Below are 25,533 nucleotides of genomic sequence, written 5' to 3'. Positions count from 1 at the left end.
AACCATGGCTGATATGTTTCTCAACCCCATTATCCTGCCTTCTTCCCAGAACCCTTGATCCGCTTACCAATCAAGAATCTATCTATCTCTGGCTTAAATGCACTCAATTATTTGGCCTCCATAGCCTTCTGCAGCAATGAGTTCCTCAGATTCACCACCCTCTGGCTGAAGAAATTTCTCTTCATTTCAGTTCTTAACCATTGTCACTTCAATCAGAGGCTGTGCCCTTGCGTTTCTCCTACTAGATGAAATATCATTTCCATGTCCCTCTTTTCAGGCCACCCAGTATTGTGTAAGTTTCAATCAGATCTCCCTTCACCCTTCTAAACTGCATCGAATACAATCCCAGAGTCCTCAACCACTCTACAATTGATAAGCCCTTCGTCCCCAGAACATTCTTCTAAACCTCCTCTGGACTCTTCCATTCCAGCACATCTTTCCTCAGATACAGAACCAAAAAACTGCTCACGATATTCCATATGCAGTCTGACCAAAACCTAATACAGTCTCAGCAGTACATCCAAACTCTTACTGGCCCACTTGAAAAGAATGCCAAAACATGACTGATGGGCTGAACTTCTTCAACATAAAGAAGTCCTACTGCTGGCTGCAGTGGGCACCATCACTGCAGCAAGTTGCCAAAATTCCTTTGAGAGCACTTTCCAAACCGGCAACTTTGGCCACCTAGAGGACAAGGGCAGCAGGTGCCTGCAAACCCCACCCCCTGCAATTTCCCCTCAAAGCCACACAGTTTCCTGAATTACATCACAGTTCCTTCAGTGTCAATAGGTCAAAATCCTGAAATCACCTTCCTAATAGCTCAGTGGGTGTCCAAACAACGTCAAAACTAAAGCAGTTCAAGAAAGCGGGTCACTACCAGGTTGATCTTCCCACGAATGCCTACATAAATGAAATAAATTGTAGTCATGTAACATTCTTATGAAGTGTTTGGCATAGTTCTGCATTGTGGTGAATTAGACAAGTAAAACTCTGTTTAACTTGGTATCTTGAATTAAGCAGATAAATCTGATGAATGCCATGGTGAAATCTTCTGAATAAGATGGGTATATTCGATGGTGAACAAAATATATTCCAGTGATGAGGTGGTGCCTTACAGTCAATGACATAAGTGGATTCCGATGATTGACGTGGTGTGATGTGCTGAGTGAGGTTGTGTATACCTCTAAAAGACACAATCACCAGGTAAACAGTCCCAGCGTGGCAACGTCAGGTCTTTAAAGATAATGTTTTTTCCAAGCAAATCATTTTTATTCTAATTAGGACAAAGTATGTGCTGTTCAAGTTGCCAGGTAGTTGTCACTGACAATATCCTGTAACATAAAGTGATATCTCCTCAGGGTTGAGAGTTTCTTGTGATTGGTCAATTCTCAGCACACAGATTTCGGGGGCACAGGGTATGGAATGGGATTCGGACACCAGGAATTACTCCCTTTGCCTTTCCTCTCTGCTGCTGCCCTGCCTTATAATTAAGACATCATAACTCAAAGTATAATGTAACTTGGACAAATTGTCAAAAAAAAACAAATAACTGTGGATGCCGGAAATCAGATACAAAAATAGAAATTGCTGGAAAAAGCTCAGCAGGTCTGTCAGCATCTATGGAGAGAGAGCAGAGTTAACGTTTTGGGTTCAGTGACCCTTCTTCAGAATGATTCAACATGGCACTGAATGCTTGTCAGCAAGGTCCTCCCTGTCAATAGTGACAATGCATGCTTGTTGTCATGCTTCACAATTAGTATGACAGTCCAGGTAGAAAATCCTTTATCCAAACATCCAAAAACTGAAAAGCTCCAAAATCCGAAGTTTTTTTTGAGGTTTTTTTTTAAAAACGAGGTTGTTTAGCGAGCAAACAGTTAACCCAAGTCGACATCCACTCGATGCGTGTCATTCAGATGTGACATGGGGTGAGTGGCCAAGCACCGACAGGCCTGGTTTCTCCTTGAACACCCCCAAATCGATACCCACTTGATGCGTGTCACTCAGATGCAACGTGGGGGGGTGTGGCCAAGCACGTTCTTACTTAGAAGTCTGCTCCTCCGATAAGATTTGTAAAAATTTCACCATTAAACTGTCACTTATTCTGAAAACTGAAAGATTCCAAAATCTGAAAAACAGCTGGTCCCGAGCATTTGAATAAAGGATCTTCTACCTGTACAACTTTAAGAGATATGTTCATGTTACCATCACTGGATGGTAGCTGTGGCTTGGGATAAAAGAGGTCTCAAGTATCATCTTAACTCAGGTCACTTGAAACACAACGTACTAATGGAAGCATACTATACTTTGCAACCAAAAAGCCTATTATGCCAGAATCAGATGTGTTTGGGAATGTAATATTTTTATAACTTATTGAGCTGTAATTATAATCTATTGGATCTTTCAATATTACATTACCAATGTCCTTCATTCTTAGGTTATGAGGGACAACATAAGTAATGCTGCATTAGATAAAGCTACCACGCCAGAGGAAAGACACACATTCCTGCTTTGCTTCAGGGTGAGTTTCAGAGTGTCTTTGAAGTGCTTTCTTTGTCCTTGTAACATTGGCTATTGAGAGTTGAAGAAACAGTACCTGAAGGGGGAGGTTCATTTCAGACAGTGTCCAGTCCACTGGACCTGATTTTGCAAGAGTTTTGCCCGTATGCTTGTAGAACTGGTTTCAAGAAAGGCATTAAAATTTTTCTGACAGTCATCCAGTTGAATCTGGAGGATGCAGCTAAGACATTGCTGATAGAATTTTTCTAATGTTTTGATAGTTGCCTGATACATCGTCCAGGCCTCACAGCAGTACAGGAGTGTGCTGAAAACAAGTGCTCCGTATACTGGGAATGACAATAGTATACAATAGTTTTTGATTAAATAAGGAAATACTCTCATTCTTTGATATTAAAGTTTCTAGCTATCCATTCTTTGACCCTCCATTTGCCTTCACGTTTCTGTAGCTATGAATCTGGTCAACGCCACCCTCACCTCCACTTTTGATACCCTCACCCCCGACTGCCATTATTCACTCAAACCTCCTGTTGTCCCGAGCCGAGCTTTTATCTCCATTGTCTTAATTACAAAAGAAAGGAAACATGAAAGTATACGATGGGCATAACTTCTGGTAGGGCTGTATTGAAACATTTTCAGGTCCTGTGCCTTCTGACAAAACTGACCATGATTCCAGAATTACTGTAAAAGACAAAAAGGTCAAACTTACTTCTTTTCTCCAATGCAAATTGGAAATCCTTCTCTTCTGTCTTGCCCACCCTAACAACAAATGTGATGAGCTCATTGATTTCATTATGACCATCCAGTCAGTTGCTTCCCATCCTTCCTCTGTTTCCTTTAAGGTTCTCACTCTGTAACCATGAACCTGTATCCTTCTCTAGGCTTCTCTCCTATTTCCCCTTCTGTTCTCTTTTAGTTTACCTCATTCTTGAATTGAGAATTGAATACAAAAGGAGGGATGTTATTTTACGGTTAAATCAAATATTGGTTGGACCGCATCTGAAGTATTGGATACAGTATTCGTCTCATCATTAAAGGATGGCTATAAATATGTTGGAAGCAGTTCAGAAAAAGTTTATTTGAAAGTTTATTTAGAGTGGTGGTCTTAAGGTGGAAAGATTGAACGGGGTTGTCTTGTACTGCTGGAACTAAGAAAAAGAAAAGACAACGTGATTAAACATACAAGATTCTAAGGGGTCTAACAGGATGGACATGTTAAAGTTCTTTCATCTCATTAAGAAAAGTCTAGAAATAGGAATCACTGTTAAAAAAGATGTTGTCCACTTAAGACAGAGATGAAGAGACTATTTTTCTCAAATATCTGGGGAATTAGATCTTGCTGCATTAAAAGGCAAAAGAAGCAGTTGTTGAATACTTTGAAGGTAAAAGAAGAGAGATTTATGATTCTTAAGCAAGATGATGAAAGGTTATTGGAGTAAGCAGGAATGTGGAATAAATCAGATCAAGCATGATTGAATCCTACATTATACTTTATTTGTCTGATCTTACCTATATACATTTGTAGTTTCCATATATTTTCTTCATAACCTATTTTCCCATCTTTGTATCATCAGTAAATTTAGCAACCAAACCTTTGATCAACCAAGTCATTCATAGAATAATAAAAAGTTAGCATTGATCATTTAGCACCAGCAGTCATTGTCCCTTGCCAACCAGAAAATAAACCTTTAATGCCTATTCTCTGCTTCCTGTTAACTGGCCATGATAATGTTACCACTTATACTGTGAGCTTTTTATTTCACAATAACTTTCAATGTGACACTTTAACAAATGCTTTCTGGAAAGTACAGTACATCCATCTTTATCCACAGTACATGCTATAGTTTAAAGTATGCAATAAATCAGTGAAATGTTTTCCCTTTCACAAAACCATGTTGACTCTGTCTGATTAACTTGAACTTTTTAGGTGTCCTGCTATAACAGGACATATAAATCTGATAGTTTTCAGATTTCTGTCTCTTCCTATTTTGAATAGTTATATTTGCTATTATCCAATCTAAAATAATTTTCACTGAATTTAAAGAATTTTGGACAAATGAAACCAATGCACCAACTATCATACTAATAATTTCTTTTAAGATACTGGGATAAAATTCATCAGGACTTGTCGGCTAAACATCTCAAATAATCTGTTCAGCACCACATCCTTTGTGATAGGAAGAATGTAATATTTTTGAATTATTTCAATTTCCTCACTGACATATTTCTGGGATATTATTTATCTCTGTTATAATGAATGCTGATATAAAATACCTGCTCAATTCATTTACCATCTCTTTATTTTCCATTAATAATTCTCCAGACTCACTTTTTATCTTTTTTTTTCCTTAAATATCTGCCACTGCAGCTATCCATTAACTTAATCTGTCAGTTCATTTTAGCTCATTGGTTTCCATGTTCTCATAATTAGCCTAATTTAAGCTTAAAATATTAGTCTTTGACCCATTCTTCTCTCCCTCAAACTGAAAGTAAAATACAATTATATTACGAATGCTGCTACCCCAGTGCACCATCACTTAATTAATTAATTAACAATCCTATCTCACTGTAAAATATGAGATCTAGTTAGTTTGCTCTCTAGTTGGCTCCAGAATGTGTTGTTCGAAGAAAGTATTTCAACAACGCTCTATGAACTCTTCATCTTAGGCTAGCTGATTTTTCAAGCCTATAAATAAATTGATTTTAAATCACTCATGAATATTGCTTTTCTAAAAAGTTTCCTTTATATTCCAATATATCATGTAATTACTTTTAGGAGGCCTGTACATGACTTCCATGAATAACAGCTTGCCTTAATCATTTCTCAACTCAAGCCAAACTGCTTCTACATCCTGATTTCATAAACTTGAGGCCTGTCACTGTATTTTGCTAATACCATTACTGTTGAACAGACTCCCTTCTCCGCTTTCTCCTAGCATCCTTTTCCTTGTTAAATATTAGGTACCCTTCATATTCAGGTCACATTCTACATTTTGACTGTATGTGCATTATGTCACAGAGTTCTTGATTTGGTCCTTTATTAATCTTGTAACCTCTAGCCTTTTCTGTTGATTTGTACTTACATTTGCTTTCTGTTACAATCTGTTTATCATTTCCATATTAATGCCTTTCTCTCTCAACATATTTGATTATGGCTTCCCAATATATATCCCTTGCCCCAACTATTTAATTTAAAACCCTCTCTACCTCCCTATTTATGCAACTCACAAGCACATGTGAGCCCAGTGTTGTTCATGGATAGACTATCCCACAGAACAGCCCTTACTTTCCGCAGTACTGATGCTAGTGCCCCATAAACCGGAACCCACATCTATCACGTCAATTTTTGAGGTACATAGTCATCTCTCTAATTTGATTTGCTTTATGCTAATTTGCACACATTTTCATGTAGTAACGAATCCTTGAAATCCTGCTCTTCAATTTGCTGTCCGGGTGCTTATACTAACTTTGCAAAATCATTTCCTCCTCATTCAAACCTGAATGGACCACAATAACTGGATTAATAGTTCGTCTCTAGCCCTGGCAGAATACTCGCACAGAGCAACAACACATTAGTCTTGTTCTTTTTGAAGAGAATGGATTCAAACTCTTAGACTATACTGTTCCCTATCACCACTACATTCCATTTCCATAATCCCCCAAATTAAATGGCTTCCGATATCTCATCGCTCTGGCCAGTTAGCTCATCCACCCTGAGGCCCCCATTCTCATTCAGAGAAGCTAAACGAACCTCAAGCCTGTCAGACTATTGCGGATGTTTAGGATCCTCCACTCTAACCCTCTCACTCCCCTTATCAAACTCAACTTCTGGATCAGAGTGGTGCTGGAAAAGCACAGCAGGTCAGGCAGCATCCGAGGAGCAGGAAAATCAACGTTCTGGGCAAAAGTCCTTCATCAGGAATACAGGCAGAGTGCCTGAAAGGTGGAGAGATCAATGAGAGGAGGGTGGGGGTGGGGAGAAAGTAGCATAGAGTACAATAAGTGAGTAGGGGTGGGGATCAAGGTGATAGGTCAGGGAGGAGGGTGGGGGAAGGTAGCAAAGAGTACAATGGGTGGATGGGGGTGGGGATGGAGGTGATAGGTCAGAGAGGAGAGTGGAGTGGATAGGTGAGAAGGAAGATAGGCAGGTAGGACGGGTCATGGGGGCGGTGCTGAGCTGGAAGTTTGGAACTGGGGTGAGGTGGGGGAAGGGGAAATGAGGAAACTGGTGAAGTCCATATTGATGCCCTGGGGTTGAAGTGTTCCGAGGCAGAAGATGAGGCGTTCTTCCTCCAGGCATCTGGTGGTGACGGAGCGGCAGTGAAGGAGGCCCAGGCTGAGTGGGAGAGGGAGTTGAAATGTTGGGCCACAGGGCGGTGGGGTTGATTGGTGCGGGTGTCCCAGAGATGTTCCCTAAAGCGCTCTGCCAGGAGGCGTCCAGTCTCCCCAGTGTAGAGGACACCGCATCGGGAGCAACGGATACAATAAATGATATTAGTGGATGTGCAGGTAAAACCTTGATGGATGTGGAGGGCTCCTTTAGGGCCTTGGATGGAGGTGAGGGAGGAAGGGCTTTTGTCCGAAACGTCGATTTTCCTGCTCCTCGGAATGCTACCTGAACTGCTGTGCTTTTCCAGCACCACTCTAATCCAGAATCTGGTTTCCAGCATCTGCAGTCATTGTTTTTACCTTATCAAACTCAACAGCAGCTGCACCACTCTCCCGTGCCTGACTACTGATCAAATCAAAAGATGCTATCATGAAAACAGTAACCACTTTCAGACACCTTCATTCTCCCTGATGGGTCTCAGTGTCTGAAGCTTGACCTCCAGTTTAATGCCTCTAGCTGAAGCTCCTCAAGTTACAAACACTTTGATTATATATTTGTCTTGAATCACACTGGCATCCAGGTTGCAGCCATAATGTCTTACACATCCTGCCATCCTCAATGTGTTTTAATGTATTGTTTAAATATTTTATTCAAGTCTGTATGTTTTTTATATACTTCATTAATCTTAGCAGCACCAGTTGCTGCACATGGGAAGAGAATAAACTTTTGCCACTTAAATATTCATCAGTCAGCTTATTCCCCAGTAGAAGAGTAAGAACCAATTCCAACATGTGTTAAAATTAGAAAATCAAACAGCACCCAACTTGCCCATCTCTCTTATTCACTCAATTCCGACATGTTATTCACAGCCACACTCAGTGTTAAGTCACACTGAGATGTCTGAAATTCTATGCTCTGAGATAGCTCAAACCCAGGTGCAGAAAATAAATTTTTAAGCTCATTTCTTTAATTAAAAACTTCATCTGCTCTTCCATGGAAAACTTTCATGTCTTTGTTTTAAGCCCAGATAACATTTAAAATTTAAACAGTAAATTTCAGTTAAACGTTAAACTGAATTACAGACAGAATTAGATTTTTAGCATTCTGCCCAAAGTCACAACTAAGCTTTAACAAGCAGGAGATTTTGCGGAGACAGAAATTCATACCTCTAGTACAAGCCAAAGCTGATCTCCATTCTTTACATCCTTCTTGTAGTACATTCCATAGAATTTGACCACATTTTCATGATCTGAGAGAGCTTGGAGGATATTATATTCAGCTTCAATTTCTTCATCGATATCCTAGCGTCAAAAGTATACAAAAGCATTGCAAAATTGGAAATCTTCAATGTCCTGTGTAGCAATTACATCAATGTTTTACAGAGTCAGATTTCATGCAAAATATACTGAATTTATAGAATCCCTACAGTACAAAAAGAGGCCTTTCAGTCCGTCAAGTCTGCACCAAACCTCTGAAGAACATCCCATCTATCCCCATGACCCCACATGGGGATTTTACTATAGTTAGCCCACCTAACCTGCACATCCGTGGGCACTGTGGGACAGTTTTTCTTGTGGTGAATCCACCTAGGCTGTACATCTTTGTACAATTTAACAGGAATCTAACGCTAATTGTTGAGACAGTTTTACACAGTTGATGCGATACATTTAAAAAATTCATAACCATGCATAGAATCTGTAGCATATAACACCTACTGCCCCTTTTATAGCATCATATTTATCTTTTGAAGGTTTTGACTGGAGAATAATTTCATGAGTGGTTACATCTTCCCATGTGTAAGCCGAGATGGTAAATGTTGCTTTTGTTGTAGTGTACTTTGACCCAAAACGAAAGCCAATGCCAATGCTGCTCTCCTCTCCTCAATGATGTTTTGTTCTCAGTCTACCTTCTGTAACCATTCTTATCTTTAACTACACAGGACTGCAGTTTTATTTCTCCCGCTGGAGCTGATTTATTATCCTCAACAAAACAAACTTTCATCTTCCAATCTCAGTTTCTAACTACCCAACCTCTCTCTCCTAAGTCACATGTTGCCAATATTGTGAGTCCACTTCAATCATTTGGCATTGTCACAAACTCTGTTAAAATCATTTCTAAGTAATCAGTTTCCTCCCCAATGCCACCCCTCTCCCAATGAAAAACGACATTTCTATTTCCATAGAGCTGGATGAAAGCCATTGAGTGGACACACACATGCAAGAATAATAGTCTATATGCGTTGGTGACAGGTGTGTGCTGTGGCAGATTTCAAATGAGTGAGTAAGGTAACAAAGATAAAACAGTAGTGTCTACCCTAACAGAGTGCAAAAGGATATGAGCTTTCTTTCCATGCTATTGGGTTTTGCATTTCATCTTACACACTGCACTAATCCTGGCTGCTATCTCCATGTAGGCTGGCTGCCACTGGTGACATGGCCTCTTTTGTTGGTCTTCAGGGAGAATGACAGCCCTCCTTTCCACTTGCCATCCACCAACACCTTCAAGTCCACTGTTGGTCGTACATAGTGTATGCTTCCCTTTCTCTGCTATTTCGTTGAGGATAAGAACGCAGGACCACTGTATGAAGAGCAGCTCCTGCAGCTTCTGAAGTAGTGCCTAATTGGGTTTAAATATGTCACCAATGGCATGAACATCACAAAATCTGGCAGTGGCAAGCATATCTGCCTCTCACAAAGCATGATTCAATGGGACAGGTGCATAAGCAGTAGGTTGAATAATTCATGATTTCATGAGAAAAGTTGACGTGGGCCACATTGGATGACGATATGAATGTAGCAGAAAAACACTTTGCTGAAAAGTGGTAAAATTTAACACTATAGAACAAAGCCTTGTCCATTCCATCTTCTTTCACAATGACTTTGTTGCTGTCCATATTCCATGGTTTAGGAATTAGATTGTTACATTTCTCTCCCAAGCTACATGATTGGTTTTACAGAAACCATTTCCTCTTGATACAAAAAACTATAACAATATAACAATCACCTAAATGTGTTTTTAATAGAGCCATGGTCAATTACCACTCAGCAGCTGTAAGTTGTTCTATATAGCAGCTGTAGCACAAAGTGTGCCATGTCAAGATATTTATTTGTGTGATCACTGTACTGTACTAATAAAAATATAAATACCACTGACTTGAACAAGGCTAAATGTGATGCAAGTTCAACTGTCAACTCTATGCACCAAAATGTGGCTGCCGGTTTAATTTATTCACCAAAACTGAAAATCATGAAGTTTTTTTTTCCAAATCTAAGGAAGGAAAATCTAAGGAAAAGGAATTAGACAAGGTTTATAACAGATGGTCAGTTCATTTGTATCAGTTTTATACTTATGGCCAAGGTGCAATTTATTCTCTATTCCTTTTATCACTCGTGGGGACTAGTTCTAAAAAGTCCCACTACGCCACACGTCATGATATAAATTTAATTATTTTACTCGATGCCTGATACAGCAAATCATATCCTTCCTCTACATGATATTTAGATTAGAAAGATCTGTAAACCTGGTTTCGTAACATATTCAATCTTATCTATCTTCTTAGCTCTATTTCTTATTTTCCTAACTTATACTATATATATCTAATGTAGTATAACTTTTGTCTTTATTTTCCCTATTCTTCATACCTTAGATTTGTACCTTGGTACTTTGTACCTGAGAGGGCACCATGTGTTGGCGACATTATACACTGGTCACTGTTCTTTGTAACTTCAGTACATGTGACAATAAACTTAATTCTAATTCAACAAAGATGCACAACTGGTTATATTGTTATAGTTTTTTTGTATAGTTTTTAAAGTAAATATGAAGTTTTATGGATGCTGGACTAAAAACAGGAAATACTGGAGAACCTGAGCAGGACTAATTAGCTTGATATCTGTTATTGTTAAAGTTCATTATAAAGGATGTAATAGCAATATCAATAGATACTATGCTGAAGGAGAAGCAACATGGCTTCATAAAGGGGAAATGCTTGAACTCTGACATGGTAACATACAAGATAGATAAAGAGGAAGCAACGGATGTAAAATATTTTGACATTCAGAAGGCATTTGATAAGAACCCACATTCGACTACTTAATATGACAAAGGATACTGGTGTTAGAAGTTGAATATTCCGTGAATAGAAGATTGCCTATCTAATAGAAGGCAAAGTTGGGATATGGGGACATTTTCAGGATGGCAATCTGTTACTTAGTGGACTGCCACAGAGCTGAGTGCTGGTGTCATAATTATTTACAATATATATTAATGATTTGGATGAGCAACGTGAATGTACCATAGTGAAGTTTTGGACGGTACCAAAACAGATAGGAAGACACAAAGTCTACAAAGGAATACAGATAAATTAAACAAGTATGCAAAAACTTGGCAGATGGTATATAATTTGGGAAAATGTGTTATTCATTTAGGCAGGAAGAATAGAGAAGCTGAATATTATTTAAATGGAGAAAGCTCTGGAATAGAATGATTTGGGAGCCCTCATCCATGAATAATAAAAAGCTAACATTTAAGTTCAATGGGTAATTAGGGAGGAAAGCTAAATTCTGGCCATTTATTTCAAACAGAATGCAATATAAAAATAAGGAACCTTTGCTAAGATTATACAAGGCATGAATCAGACCACAGCTAGAATACTGAATGGTTTGGGCCTCTTACCTAAAGAAAGATATACTGGTGTTGGAGGCAGTCTAGAGAATGTTGACTTCCGGTTATGAAAAAAGATTCAAGGAGTTGTGCCTACATATACTGGAATTTAGAAGAATGGCAGAAAACCTTATTGAAACATTCAATATTCTTAGGGAACTTGGCAAAGTTGAGATGGAAAGGTGTTTCCCCTTGTGGGAAAGTTCAGGATGAGAGGTCATAATCTCAGAATGAGGCATTGCACATTTAAGACAGATGAGGAGCAATTTCTTTCTCATAGGATAGTGCATCTGTGGACTCCTTTCCTGCAGAGGGCTGTTGAAGCAGAATCCTTAAGCAATAATCAAGGCTGAGATAGATTTTTAATCAGGATGTAAGTTTGCTCGATGAGCTGGGAGGTTCGTTTTCAGACATTTCGTCACCATAACTAGGTAACATCATCAGTGAGCCTCGGGTGAAGCACTGGTGGTATGGCCCACTTTTTATTTATGTGTTTAGGTTTCCTTGGGTTGGTGATGTCATTTCCTGTAGTGATGTCATTCCCTGTTTTTTTTCCTCGGGGGTGGTAAATGGGATTCAAGTCGACGTGTTTGTTGATAGAGTTCCAGTTGGAGTGCTGTGCTTCCAGGAACTCTCTTGCATGTCTCTATTTGGCTTGTCCTGGGATGGATGTGTTGTCCCAGTCGAAGAGTACATACATGCAGATGAGGAAGGACACCACTTCGATTGGGACAACACATCCATCCTAGGACAAGCCAAACAGAGACACACGTGCGAATTTCTAGAAGCATGGGACTCCAATCGGAACTCTATCAACAAACACATCGACTTGGATCCCATTTACCACTAACTGAGAAAAAGTACCGGAAATGACATCATCACAGGAAACAATATCACCAACCCAAGGAAACCTAAATATATAAATTTAAAAAAAGGTCATATCACCAGTGCTTTACCAGAGGCTCACTGATGATATCACCTAGTATGGTGATGAGAAATCTGAAACCTCAACTTGAGCCACCAATCTTACCAAAACTCGCTAAGATTTTTAATCAGTAAGGGAATCATGGGTTATGAGGAAAACGGCAAGAGTGGAGTTCAGGATTATAAAATCCAATGGTTGAATGGTCTACTTTTGCTCCAACTTCTTATAGTCTTAAATTTCACATGGAAGATTAGAAATATCCTGCACAATATGGAAGCCAATTCAGGAATACCAGGAGGTTGCCTTATACCTCAAAGTTGGAAGAAAAAGCAGGAGATCACACTCAGCTGCCTCTATTGACATGCAGTATTGTAGACTTCAAGTGGGAAAAATACTAACTTTTGATCTTAAGAGTGGAAAGTTTTGTAGTCATTTCTCAATGCCACACTGCGCCATTGTACTCCTCAAAACTATTTTGTGCAGCTGGCTCTTTAGCTTTTAAATCGAGCAGCATGAGGACTGTGGTGAATGAAGGAACATCAAAAGATTCCCCCTTATATTAGTAGAGGACAATATGGGATTCCAGTGTAATTTGAGATTCTCCTTTCCACATTGATCTCAGGACCTTAATGTGACTTCCTAACCTTCAGCTGCAGATCTGATGAAGGGCTTTTGCCCTAAACGTCAATTTTCCTGCTCCTCGGATACTGTCTGACCTGCTGTGTTTTTCCAGCACCACACTCCCAACACTAATCTCCAGCATCTGCAGTCCTCACTTTCACTCAGCTGCAGTCCTGTCTAGTGCTACACATGAAGGGTGACAATTTTCCATTTTGGTCTTAAATTGTGATCTGTTGGACATCTGTCATTTTGAAAAATAACTATGGCTCCACATATCATTAAATAGATTTGCCATCTGTATCACTTTTGCTGATGATAAATCTCTGTCAAAACAGTTTTTCCAATGTTGACATTCAGAGAGGAAGCTTTTTTTTACTGCAACTATTGCGCTGGAGTTTGTTCAAAAACCTAAAACACTTGCATGACTTTAGGAGGTAGATGAATTAGCAATTTTTGAGAAGATTTGTAGTTCATGTTGATGATAAGTATGTAAGTTAGCTCACTGAGCTGAAAGGTTTGTCACCATTCTAGGTAACATCATCAGTGAGAGTCTCTGGTGAAGCACTGGTGATATGTCCCACCTCTTCATTTATAGGTCTTCATTTCTTAAGATGGGTGATGTCATTATCAGTTCTTTTTTTCAAGGGAAGGTAGATAGGATCTCGGTTGATGTTGATGGAGTTGTTTATTGATGGAGTTCTGGTTAGAATGCCATGACTCTAAGAATTCTTGTGCATGTCTTTGCTTCGTCTGTCCTAGGATGTGTGTGTTTTCCCAGTCAAAGTGGTGTCCTTTGTTGTGGGATAAAACACCAGTCTCAGAGTCAGAATCGGGGTTCAATGACAGAGTTTATTGCACAAGGAAATACCGGAGCTCCGGGAAGAGAAAGTCACCAAAAAGAGAAAGCACAGTGGTCAGCTGAGAGTCTTCTCTCGACCTGAAGCACATGTCAAGAAACTTTTATACCTCTTACGGTACAATAGGTCAGTGATGAGATTATTGTCTTTGTAACATGGTTTGTTTATGGCAATCATTGCAGAATCGTTGATAGTTTCGATACAGTCTTTGTCAGTTCCAGCGTAGCCTTTGTTAACTTCCATGTGGTCATTGTCAGTTTCAGTGTAGACATTGTCAGTTTCAATGTCTGCATGGAAATCCATTGCTGTAGTAATGGGCTCTAATCGCTCTTCCTAAGAAGGTCGATTACTACAGATTTGGCTATTAGCATTTTGTATTGAATCTGTATCAAGCTGTTAGCATTTCTATAAGAGGAGTTGGCTGGACCCAGACACTTCTGTGGGCAGTGTTCATTACTCATGCATATTCTCTCCCCCACCTGCCTTAAACTAGTCAACTGGGTTGTGAGTGCATTGTGCTGGCATTCTGGTGGCCCCAGGCAATGTCTGTATCTGCTCTGCTGTTCTCTCCATATTCTGATCCAGTGGCCATCTTGTGTGTCAAGTTGGCCAACTGATAGCTCAGCAGCCATCTTGTGTGTCCATTTGCCTAGTGTCACCCTACCCCGTGCCATCGCCCTCATCACCTTCTTTGTCTGAATGTACGGAAACTAATGATAGTAAGTCATGTCTTTCGGTGGCCAGTTGGTGTTTATGTATTCTGGTGGCAAGTTTCCTGGGAGTTTGTCTGACGTAGTTCTTGCATGGTATCTTGTAAATGACATTAGTTTTGATGGTGGTATCTAATGATTCATTAGTCACTGTGCAAGTGCGTTGGTAGGTTTGTAGGCTACCATGATGCCAAGGGGTCTGAGTCATCTGGAAGTCATTTCTGATATGGCTTTGATGTAAGGTAATGTGGCTCTAGTATTTGGTTGCATTGTGTCCGTTTGTTTGGGTTTGTTTCTGAGGAATCGACGAATTGTGTTTATTGGGTACCCGTTTATCTTTAAAACATTGTATAGATGCTTTTCTTCTGCTTTTTGTAGTTCTTGGGTGTTGCAGTGTGATATAGCTCATTGAGACAATGTCTTGATGCAGCTCCGTTCGTTGGTGTTGGGATGATTGCTTCTGAAGTTAGATGAGTGTCTGGACTTTCCTCATGATCACCAAATAGCATAGAGAGTACAAAGAAGGGACATGGAATTAAATAGAATGTGAGGCTGCTTACAAAATCCTATTATAAAATTACTCTCATCATTCTTCTTCCTATTCCTCTGTCCAATCTGAGCTTGTCCATACATCCTTCAGCTAAAGCTATCCATAGCTGGGCAGACTTAATTTTCCCCATGATTATTACAAAGGTGCTATTCTAAGGGTTGTCTTCATGTCCAATGGGTATGAGAGCACCTCTGAAGGCATGGCTGCAATGAATAACTTTGGAGGAATCTATGTTGAATGTTCTCATGGGTATTTGGACACTGCTGCGTTTTCCAGGAAGTGTAAGAATCCATTTCTTTTTTCACAAGACACAATGGTCAACAGTGTCTGTGCCAGATCTTTGGTCAAGATATCCAACTAGTTCCATTCCTTATTATCTTTTTTTAATTTATTCATGGGACATGGGTGTCACTGGTTGGTCAATTAGCTATTGCCCATTAGTTGTTGCCCTTGAGAAGGTGGTGGTGAGCTGCCTTCTTGAACTGCTGCAGTCCATGTGCTGTAGATAGACTCACAATGCCCTTAAGGGGGGAATTTCAGGATTTCAAACAAACTATACTGAAAGTACAGTGACATTTTTCCAAAATGATGAGTGGCTTGGAGGAGAACTTGCAGGCAATGCTGTTTTCAAGTATTTGCTGCCCTTGTCCTTCTCAATGGAAATGATTGAGGGTTTGGAAGGTGCTATCTAAGGATCTTTGGTGAATATTTGCAGTACATCTTGCAAATAGTGCACTGCTGCTCCTAACAGTCAATAGTGGAGGGAGTGGATAGTTGCGGATGTTGTGCTAATCATGAGGGCTATTTTGTCGCTTTGGTCCCCTTATTTAAAGAAAGCTATTCAGGTATTGGAGGTAGGGGAGGTTGGTTGTGTTGGTCCTGGGTAGGGAGGGACTTTCATATGGGAGAGGTTGAGTTGGTTGCGCCTGAATTCATTTGGAGAACGAGAGGCAAGAGTGATTAAACATATGATTCTTCGGAGGCTCGATCGAGAGAGGTTGTGTCCTTTAGTGGGAGAGTCTAGGACCAGAGAGTATAATCTCAGAATAAGGGTTCACCTAGTTAATTTACAAAAGTGTCATGCATCAGCACAGTCTTTGTTAGCCAAAGGGCCTGTTTATGTGCTGTATATTCTGTTTTTTTGTTCTTTATTTCTTGTTGTCACGTGGAATGAATTGAATTGGCTGAAACCATGCATCAGTGATGCAAGGACCCTCGGGGGAGGTTGAGATGAATTCTTGACTTGGCTCTTCTGGCTGAAGATAATTACAAGCGCTTCAGTCCTGCCTTCAACATGTACAGCAGAGATTCACACGAATGATCCCTGGAATGGTGGGCCTAACATATACTGAATGACTGAGGATCCTGGGATTGTTTTCATTGGAGTTTAGAAGGTTGAGGGGAGATCTAATAGAAACTTACAAGACAATGCATGGTTTAGAAAGGGTGGACAGTGGGAATTTGTTTCCGTCAGGCAGGGACAGCCTTAGAATTAGAGCAGGTCAATTTAGAATGGAAATGAGGAGATATTTCTTCAGCCAGAGAGTGGTGGGTCTGTGGAATGCGTTGCCATTGAGTGCAGTGGAGGCCAGGACATTAAATGTCTTCAAGGCAGAGATTAATAAATTCTTAATCTCGCAAGGAATTAAGGGATATGGGGAGAGTAAGGGTAAGTGGCTTTCAAATGCCCATCAACTGTGATTGAATGTGGAGTGAACTCGATGGGCCAAATGGCCTTACTTCCACTCCTATGTCATATGGTCTTATACACTGATGTGACGGGTTCCCTCATCTTTAATAATGGGAACATCGATGTAGCCTTCTCTGATTGGTCTGCCAGTATTACCAACCAGGTGACAGGTCTGCAGAGATTTGTTCTGTTAGCTGTGGGTTCCCTTTGATCTGATTGCAATCAGCTTCTGCTGTTTGGCATGTTCCCGCTTCACCAGACTGACTCCTCAGTTTTAATTCTGCTTGGTGCAGTTGATACAATGCCATTGCCACAGCAATTTGAAAATGGAGAGGGGCCCACAATGATGCCAAAAATAAGAACTCTAACAAGTGCCAATTCCAGTACTACAGAACTGCATCAGACTTACTAGCAAAGGAACAGAGGAATCAGATCAGTGCCTTTTTGAACACTGTCAGGCATACAGCAGATGATGTTCTTGTAAGACAAAGTGTACACAAAAGTGCCTTTGAAGTGTTAAATCAAGACTTGCCCTTAGAAAGGGTAAAGTTCAATCACCAGTTTTAGTGACAGAGAGAATTGATTAAGGCATTTTTAGTGATTTACACAGATTTGCAGGATAGCGGAGCCTTGATGAATTAAAGAGATTGCAGCATTGAAAGTGTCAAGGGTGAGAAATGATCAATTTCCTTCCATTTAAACAAGAGAACAGGTAAAATGCTATGCAAGTAGAAATTAGGGCCTACAATTGGTCACTTAGGCAATAATATTCTAACCTTGTGCTCCAGAAGTAGCCAAGGCCAAGCACAAGTTGTTCCAGTCCAACTACATCACTGGCATTTACCCAACACTGTGGAAAGTTGCTCAGGTACAAACAAAAGCAGGACATGGGGTGCAATGTAGTGTTCTTACCTCAGAGCAAGGGTCCTGAGTTCAAATCCTACCCCCTCCAGAGATAACATCTCTGCACAGGCTAATTAGACAATGTCAGAGTTGTTGAGATTTTCCTTTGGTCTAACGTGTCCATACTGAAAAGATATCCTAAATTAATCTAGTCCCATTTGCTAACATTTGGCCTATATCCCTCTAAGCCCTTCCTTTTCATATATCCAGCCAGATGTCTTTTAAAATGTTGTAATTGTACCAACCTCCACCACTTCCTGTGGCAGCTCATTGCTTACATGCACCACACTCTGCGTGAAAACGTTGCACCTTAGATATAAAAGGGATCTATCTCCTCTCATCTTAAAGCTATGCCCTCTAGTTTTGGACTCCCCCACCCCTTGCCTATTTACCCTATCCAAGCTCCTCATGATTTTATAAATCTCTAGAAGTTCACCCCTTAGCCTCCGATGCTCCAGGGGAAGTAGCCCCAGCCTATTCTGCTTTTCCCCATAACTCAAATCCTCCAACTCAGGCAACATCATTGTAATTTTTTTCTGAACCCTTTCAAGTTTCACAACATCATTCTGATAGGAGGGAGGACAGAATTACACACAATATTCCAAACCTGGCCAAACAATGTCTTGTACAACTGCAACCTGACCTCCCAACTCATATACTCAATTCCCTGACCAATAACAGAAAGCATACCAAATGCCTTCTTCACTATCCTATCTACCTGCAACTCCGCTTTCAAGAAACTATGAACTCTTTGAAGAGTATAAAGGCAGTAGGAGTATACTTAAGAAGGAAATCAGGAGAGCAAAAAGGCGACATGAGATAGCTATGGCAAATAGGGTTAAGGAGAATCCAAAGGATTTTTATAAATACATAAAGGACAAAAAAAGGGTAACTAGGGAGAGAATAGGGCCCTTCAAAGATCAGCAAGTCAGCCTATGTGGAGAGCCACAGGAGATGGGGGAAGATGATAAATGAGTATTTTGCATCAGTGTTTACTGTGGAAAAGGACATGGAAGATATAGAATGTGGGGAAATGGATGGTGACATCTTGAAAAATGTCCATATTACAGAGGAGGTGGTTTTGGATGTCTTGAAAAGCATAAGAGTGGATAAATCCCCAGGACCTGATCAGGAATACCCTGGAATTATGTGGGAAGTGATTGCTGGGCTCCTTGCTGAGATATTTGTATTAATGATAGCAACAGGTGAGGTGCTGGAAGTCCAGAGATTGGCTAATGTGGTGCCACTAAGGTGGCAAGGAAAAGCCAGGGAACTATAGACCAGTGAGCCTGACGGTGATGGGCAAGTTGTTGGAGGGAATCCGGAGGGACAGGATTTATATGTATTTGGAAAGGTGAGGACTGATTAGGGATAGTCAGCATGGTTTTGTGCATGTGAAATCATTCCTCACAAATGTGATTGAGTTTTTTGATGAGGACAGAGTGGCAGAGTGGACTTCAGCAAGGCGTTCAACAAGGTTCCCCATGGGAGACTGGTTAGCAAGGTTAGATCTCATGGAATACAAGGAGAACTAGCCATTGAGATACAGAACTGGCTCAAAGGTAGAAGACAGAGGGTGTTGGTGGAGGGTTGCTTTTCAGACAGGAGGCCTGTGACCAGTGGCGTGCTACAAGGATCGGTGTTGGGTCCATTGCTTTTTGTCATTTATATAAATGATTTGGCATCAAGAAGTTCTCGCAAAACTGGGAGTCAGTAGAAAACCCTTGCTAGTTGTAATCTAGCCTGGCACAAAGGAAAACAGTTGTAGTTTGTGGAGGTCAATTATCTGAGCTCCAGAACACCACTTCAGGAGATCCTTAGGGTAATATCCTGAGCCTACCATCACCTTAGAATGCTTCATGAATTACCTTCCCTTCATTATGAGACCAGAAGTGCAGATGCTTGCTAGTGACTACGTTATTTTCAGCACCATTTGTCACTTCTAAGATAGAAATATAGCAATAGGAGTAGTCTGTTCAGCCACTCAAGCCTGGTCAGCCATTTATTGAGATAATGGCTACTCCAGGCTTAACTCCATATTCCTGCCTTTGCCCCATATTTCTTAATACTGTTGCTCAACCAAAATTCACTTTTTCTCAGATTTAAAACTAACTAATGCAGCATCCACTGCCTTTTGTGGAAGAGAATTTCCAAACATCTATGACCTTTTGGTGTAGAGCTACTTTCTAACATCTCTCTTGAATAGTCCAGCTCTATTTCTCATACAATGCCCCTAGCTCTAGATACCCCAACCAGTAGAAATAATTTATCTACCTGTCTTTTCCTGATAATATATTGAAGGCCTTGATTAGATCATCCCTTAAACTTCTAAATTCGAGAGAAAACAGGCTTAATTTGTATAATCTCTTCTCAAATTTAACACATGATGAGCAGTTATGATTCTTTTAAACCTACACAACACTCCTGCTCAGCCCAATATATGTTTTTTAAGGTGTGCTGCCTGGATCTGCTCACAGTACTGCAAGTAGAGTCTAACGAGGGTTTTGTATAACTTCTGCATCCTTATACTCCACTTGTATAAATATAGAAGTCAGCAATCCATGAGATTTCATGATTATTTTCTGCACCTGCTCACGGCATTTAAAGACCTGTGCATTTGAAACCCCAAAACCCTTTTGACATTCACTGTATTTAAGTACCTTGGTCTATTCTTTTTTGGTTCAAAATTGATTGCCTCACTTGTTTACATCTGCCACAGTTTTGCTCATCAACTGAGTCTATTAGCATCCCTTTGTAATTTTATGTTATTGTCTATACTGTGTACAATATTACCTAACTTCATGCCATCCGTAAATTTGGATATGTGACTTGCTACACCATTATTCAAGTTGTTAACAAGTAAGTCAATTACTGAGGTCCTAGCATAGATCCTCGTGAGATGCCACTTGTCACATCCTGCTAATTTGAGTACCTACCGATTATTCCTATTTCCAGTTGCCTGCCACTCAACAATTTCCCAGCCAGATCAGTTCCATTAATTAACTGTCCCTTATGCAGAACTTTATCAAATGTCATCAACGTCCATATCAACATCCATAGACCGCTACCTAAATCACCTCTTCAAAAAATTCAAATAGGTTTGTCAGACATGACCGACCTGTCATGAATCCAAGCTGGTTCTCCCTGGTTAACTGAAAATTTTCAATATTTTCATTATGCCATCCTTGATTATAGACTCTAATGATTTTCCCACCACAGATGTTATGTTAACTGGTTTGTAAATACCTGATTTTCTTCTTTCACTCTGCCTTTAAAAAGTGTGAGAGATGCAATTTTCCAATCTGGAGGGCTAACTCCTGTCTGTAGGGAACTCTGAATGATGATATTTAGGACATCTATAATATGCGCCCCTATGTTCTTTAACATTCTCGGATGGAAATAGTCAGGACCTGGGGATTTGTCACTCTTTCATTCTACTAATTTCCTCATTATCTATGTTTTATCTAATTTTATTCAGTTCTTGACCCCAGTGCACTATTAATTTCCTCAGGACTTCTGGCAAGCTATCTGCCTTTTCTACTGTCAATACTGAGGCATAGTAATTCTTCAACATGTCTGTCATTTCCCCATTGTCATTCACAATATCCCCACTTTCAGTCCTTAGTGGGCCAACAATGCTCCTGATCACTCATTTTCCCTTTCTGTGACTATAAAATTTCTTCTCATTGGTTTTGATGTCCCTTGAAGTTTTGTTTCATAAGCCCTTTTAGTAGCTCTTATAAGCTGCTTTGAGAAAGAAGCAAATCCATGGAGAGAATCTACCATCTGTTGCTAACTAAAAACGTTAAAGAGAGTAACAAACTTCAACAATGTATATAATTGAACAATAATGGGTGTCAGGCCAGAAAGTTTAACAATGTAAAAGACAAAGAATAACTTAAAGCTTAATAAGAAAAGAAAAAATGTAAATGTGAAAGAAAGCTAACTAGAAATAAAGAGATAAGAGAATAATCTATTGATAATTTTAAAAAGACAGCATTGACAGGTAGAAAGTGAGACTTGGGAAATAATATCAGACAATTAAAAAAAAGATGACAAATAAATTATGTGGGTATTTCACATTGGCTTCACTGTACTGGTCATAAGTGACATCACAGAAAGAAAAGTTCTCAAAGACGTGAAAGGGAAGAAGGAAGCCAAGAAAATGACAATCCTGAAGTATTAAAATAGAGAAACTTGAAGCATTTCAACTAGTCCTCATAGAGTCATAGAAATGTACAGCATGGAAACAGACCCTTTGGTCCAACCCGTCCATGCTGACTAGATATCCCAATCCAATCTAGACCCACCTGCCAGCATTCTGTCCATATCTCTCCAAAACCTTCCTATTCATATACCCATCCAAATGCCTGTTAAGTGTTGCAATTGTACCAGCCTCCACCACGTTCTCTGGCAGCTCATTCCATACACGTACCACCCTCTGCATGAAAAAGTTGTCCCTTAGGTCTCTTTTATATCTTTCCCCTCTCACCCTAAACCTATGCCCTCTAGTTCTGGACTCCACAAACCCAGGGAAAAAACTTTGGGTCCTATTTATCCTATCCATGCCCCTCAATTTTGTAAACCTCTATAAGGTCACCCCTCAGCCTCTGACGCTCCAGGGAAAACAGCCCCAGCCTGTTCAGCCTCTCCCTGTAGCTCAAATCCTCCAACACTGGCAACGTCCTTGTAAATCTTTTCTGAACCCTTTCAAGTTTCACAACATCTTTCCGATAGGAAGGAGACCAGAATTGCATACAATATTCCAACAGTGTCCTAACCAATGTCCTGTACAGCCGCAACATGACCTCCCAACTCCTGTACTCAATACTCTGACCAATAAAGGAAAACATACAAAAGTTACCCTTTTGTTCTTAATATATTTGTAAAACCCCTTTGGATTCTCCTTAATTATATTTGCCAAAGCTATCTCATGTCCCCGTTTTGCCCTTCTGATTTCCCTCTTAAGTATACTCCTACTGCCTTTATACTGTTCTAAGGATTCACTTGATTTCTCCTGTCTGTACCTGACATATGCTTCCTTCTTTTTCTTAACCAAACCCTCAATTTCTTTAGTCATCCAGCATTCCCTATAGTTACCAGCCTTCCCTTTCACCCTGACAGGAATATACTTTCTCTGGATTCTTGTTATCTGATTTCTGAAGACTTCCCATTTTCCAGCCATCCCTTTACCTGCAAACATCTGCCTTCAATCAGCTTTTGAAAGTTCTTGCCTAATACCGTCAAAATTGGCCTTTCTCCAATTTAGAACTTCAACTTTTAGATCTGGTCTATCCTTTTGCATCACTATTTTAAAACGAATAGAATTATGGTTGCTGGCCCCAAAGTGCTCCCCCACTGACACCTCAGTCACCTGCCCTGCCTTATTTCCCAAGAGTAGGTCACATTTTGCACTTTCTCTAGTAGGTATATCCAAAGACTGAATCAGAAAATTGTCTTTTGCACACTTAACAATTCCTCTCCATCTAAACCCTTAACACTATGGCAGTCACAGTCGATGTTTGGAAAGTTAAAATCCCCTCCCATAACACCCTATTATTCTTACAGATTGCTGAGATCTCCTTACAAGTTTCTTTCTTAATTTCCCTCTGACTATTGGGGGGTCTATAATACAATCCCAATAAGGTGATCATCCCTTTCTTATTTCTCAGTTCCACCCAAATAACTTCCCTGGATGTATTTCCGGGAATATCCTCCCTTAGCACAGCTGTAATGCCTTATCAAAAATGCCACTCCCCCTCCTCTTTTGCCTCCCTTTCTATCCTTCCTGTAGCATTTGTATCCTGGAACATTCAGCTGCCAGTCCTGCCCATCCCTGAGCCATGTTTCCGTAATTGCTATGATATCCCAGTCCATGTTCCTAACCATGCCCTGAGTTCATCTGCCTTCCCTGTTAGGCCCCTTGCATTGAAATAAATGCAGTTTAATTTATTGGTCCTACCTTGTCCTTGCCTGCCCTGACTGTTTGACTCACTTCTGTTCTCAGCTGTACCCGTCTCAGATCGATCTCTTTCCTCACTATCTCCCTGGGTCCCACCCCCCCCCCCCCCCCCCCCCACCTTACTAGTTTAAATCCTCCCAAGCAGTTCTAGCAAATTTCCCTGCCAGTATATTAGCCAGTATATTGTCATCAGGACAATTTAATTCATACCGAAGTAAGGGAAAATATCAATAAAAGTACTCCATGTAGGAAGCATCAGCTGATGACCAATAGTTAACTTTTAAGCTTAATTTAAAATTTTAAGATGGCAGATTAACTTTGATTAATCGAGGTTTTGTAAACTAGAGAATGGCCGTCACCTATGTTATTGGCATAGTGTGTGTATGTGTTCTGTTTGCCAAACAAGGCCTGCTTTTTAATATAAATAGCTTCCAGTACATGCAAATGCACTATGCTGTGAACCCAATTACAATTCTAAATTGGTTCTCAACATTATTCTATGCATACATCTGATTATGCTGAAAATGACAATTTTTCTAATACATCGTAGGTTGTGGATTTTGCTGGATGGGCCAACATTTATTCCAAAATCAAATCCAATATTTCAATAAATTAGGAGTTTTGCAAATACACCCTGGTTGGGTATTACTGGTAACTTGCTTATTGCAAACCATCAACATGAAGTGCTGTTTGATATGAGCCACTAGTTTTCAGCATGATCTGGTCACCAGACCTAGCATCATACAGACAGATTTTCTCTATCACATTAGAAGATATTGAAAGCTATGATTAAGGATGTTATGCTATGACACTTAGAAATGTTCAAATTGCATCAGGCAAAATAAACAAGGCTTTGTGAAAAGGGAAATCATTAACAAATCTATTCAACTTTGAGCAAGTTAAGAATTCTTTTTAGTCACTCATGGGACATGTACATCACTGCCTGGCCAGCATTTTATTGCCTGACCCCAGTTGATGTGTTGGTGAGCTGCCACTTTCAAATACTGCAGTCCACATGCTGTAGGTTGACCTACAATGCCCTTAATGAGAGAAATCCAAGATTTTGACCCTGCAACAGTGAAGAAATGACAATATATTTCCAAGTCAGGATGGTGAGTGGCTTTGAAGGGAAATTGCAGGTGGTGGTGTTTCCAAGTATCAGATGCCCTTGTCCCTTCTAGATGGAAGGGATCATGGGTTTGGAAGGTGCTAACTAAAGATCTTTGGAGTGGATACATCTGCTTTATCCTGAATGTTGTCATTCATGAGTGTTGCTGGAGCTGTACTCATCTATACAAATAGGGAGTTCTCCATCGCACTCCTAACTTGTGGTAGACAGGCTTTGGGGAGTCAGGTGGTGTGTTACTCACTGCAGTATCCCTAACCTCTAACCTGCTCATGTAGCTAGTATTTAGATGATGAGTCCAGTTGAGCTTCCGGTCAATAGTAACACCAAGGATGTTTATAGCAGGGGTTTCGGTCATGGTAACATCATTGAATGTCAAGTACTGGCGCTTTGATGATCTCTTATTGGAGATGGTCATGACCTGGCATTTGTGTGCAGCAAATGTTGTTTGCCACTTGTCAGCCCAAGCCTGGATCTGTCTAGATCTTGATGCATTTGAACGTGAACTGCTTCAGTGTCTGAGGTGTCTTGAATGGTGCTAAGTATTGTCAGCATCAGCAAACATTCTCCCTTCTGACTTCATGATGGAGGGAATGTCATTGATGAAGCAGCTGAAGATGGTTGGTCTGAGGACACTACCCTGAGGAACCTTTATGAAGACGTCCTGGAGCTGAGATGACTGA

The 25,533-nt window shown here is 40.2% G+C and overlaps 1 protein-coding gene across 10 annotated transcripts in view; it reads right to left on the bottom strand.

The window, feature by feature from the left end:
- The window catches only part of myo3a (myosin IIIA), a 433,748-nt gene that overhangs the window by 396,015 nt on the left and 12,200 nt on the right, over window positions 1-25,533 (bottom strand). For all 10 annotated transcript variants that reach the window (XM_087987435.1, XM_087987437.1, XM_087987436.1 and 7 more), the window contains exon 3: window positions 8,011-8,145. In XM_087987435.1, the coding sequence (XP_087843561.1) occupies window positions 8,011-8,145 (135 nt within the window). The remainder of the gene's footprint in view (window positions 1-8,010; window positions 8,146-25,533) is intronic.

This window comes from Chiloscyllium plagiosum, unplaced genomic scaffold (assembly GCF_037043375.1).
Source record: "Chiloscyllium plagiosum isolate Xiang-an unplaced genomic scaffold, Cpla_swu_hap1 HiC_scaffold_5, whole genome shotgun sequence".
Taxonomy (NCBI): Eukaryota; Metazoa; Chordata; class Chondrichthyes; order Orectolobiformes; family Hemiscylliidae; genus Chiloscyllium; species Chiloscyllium plagiosum.
Note: the sequence above shows the minus strand (reverse complement) of the source record. Positions and strands in the feature narration are given on the sequence as shown.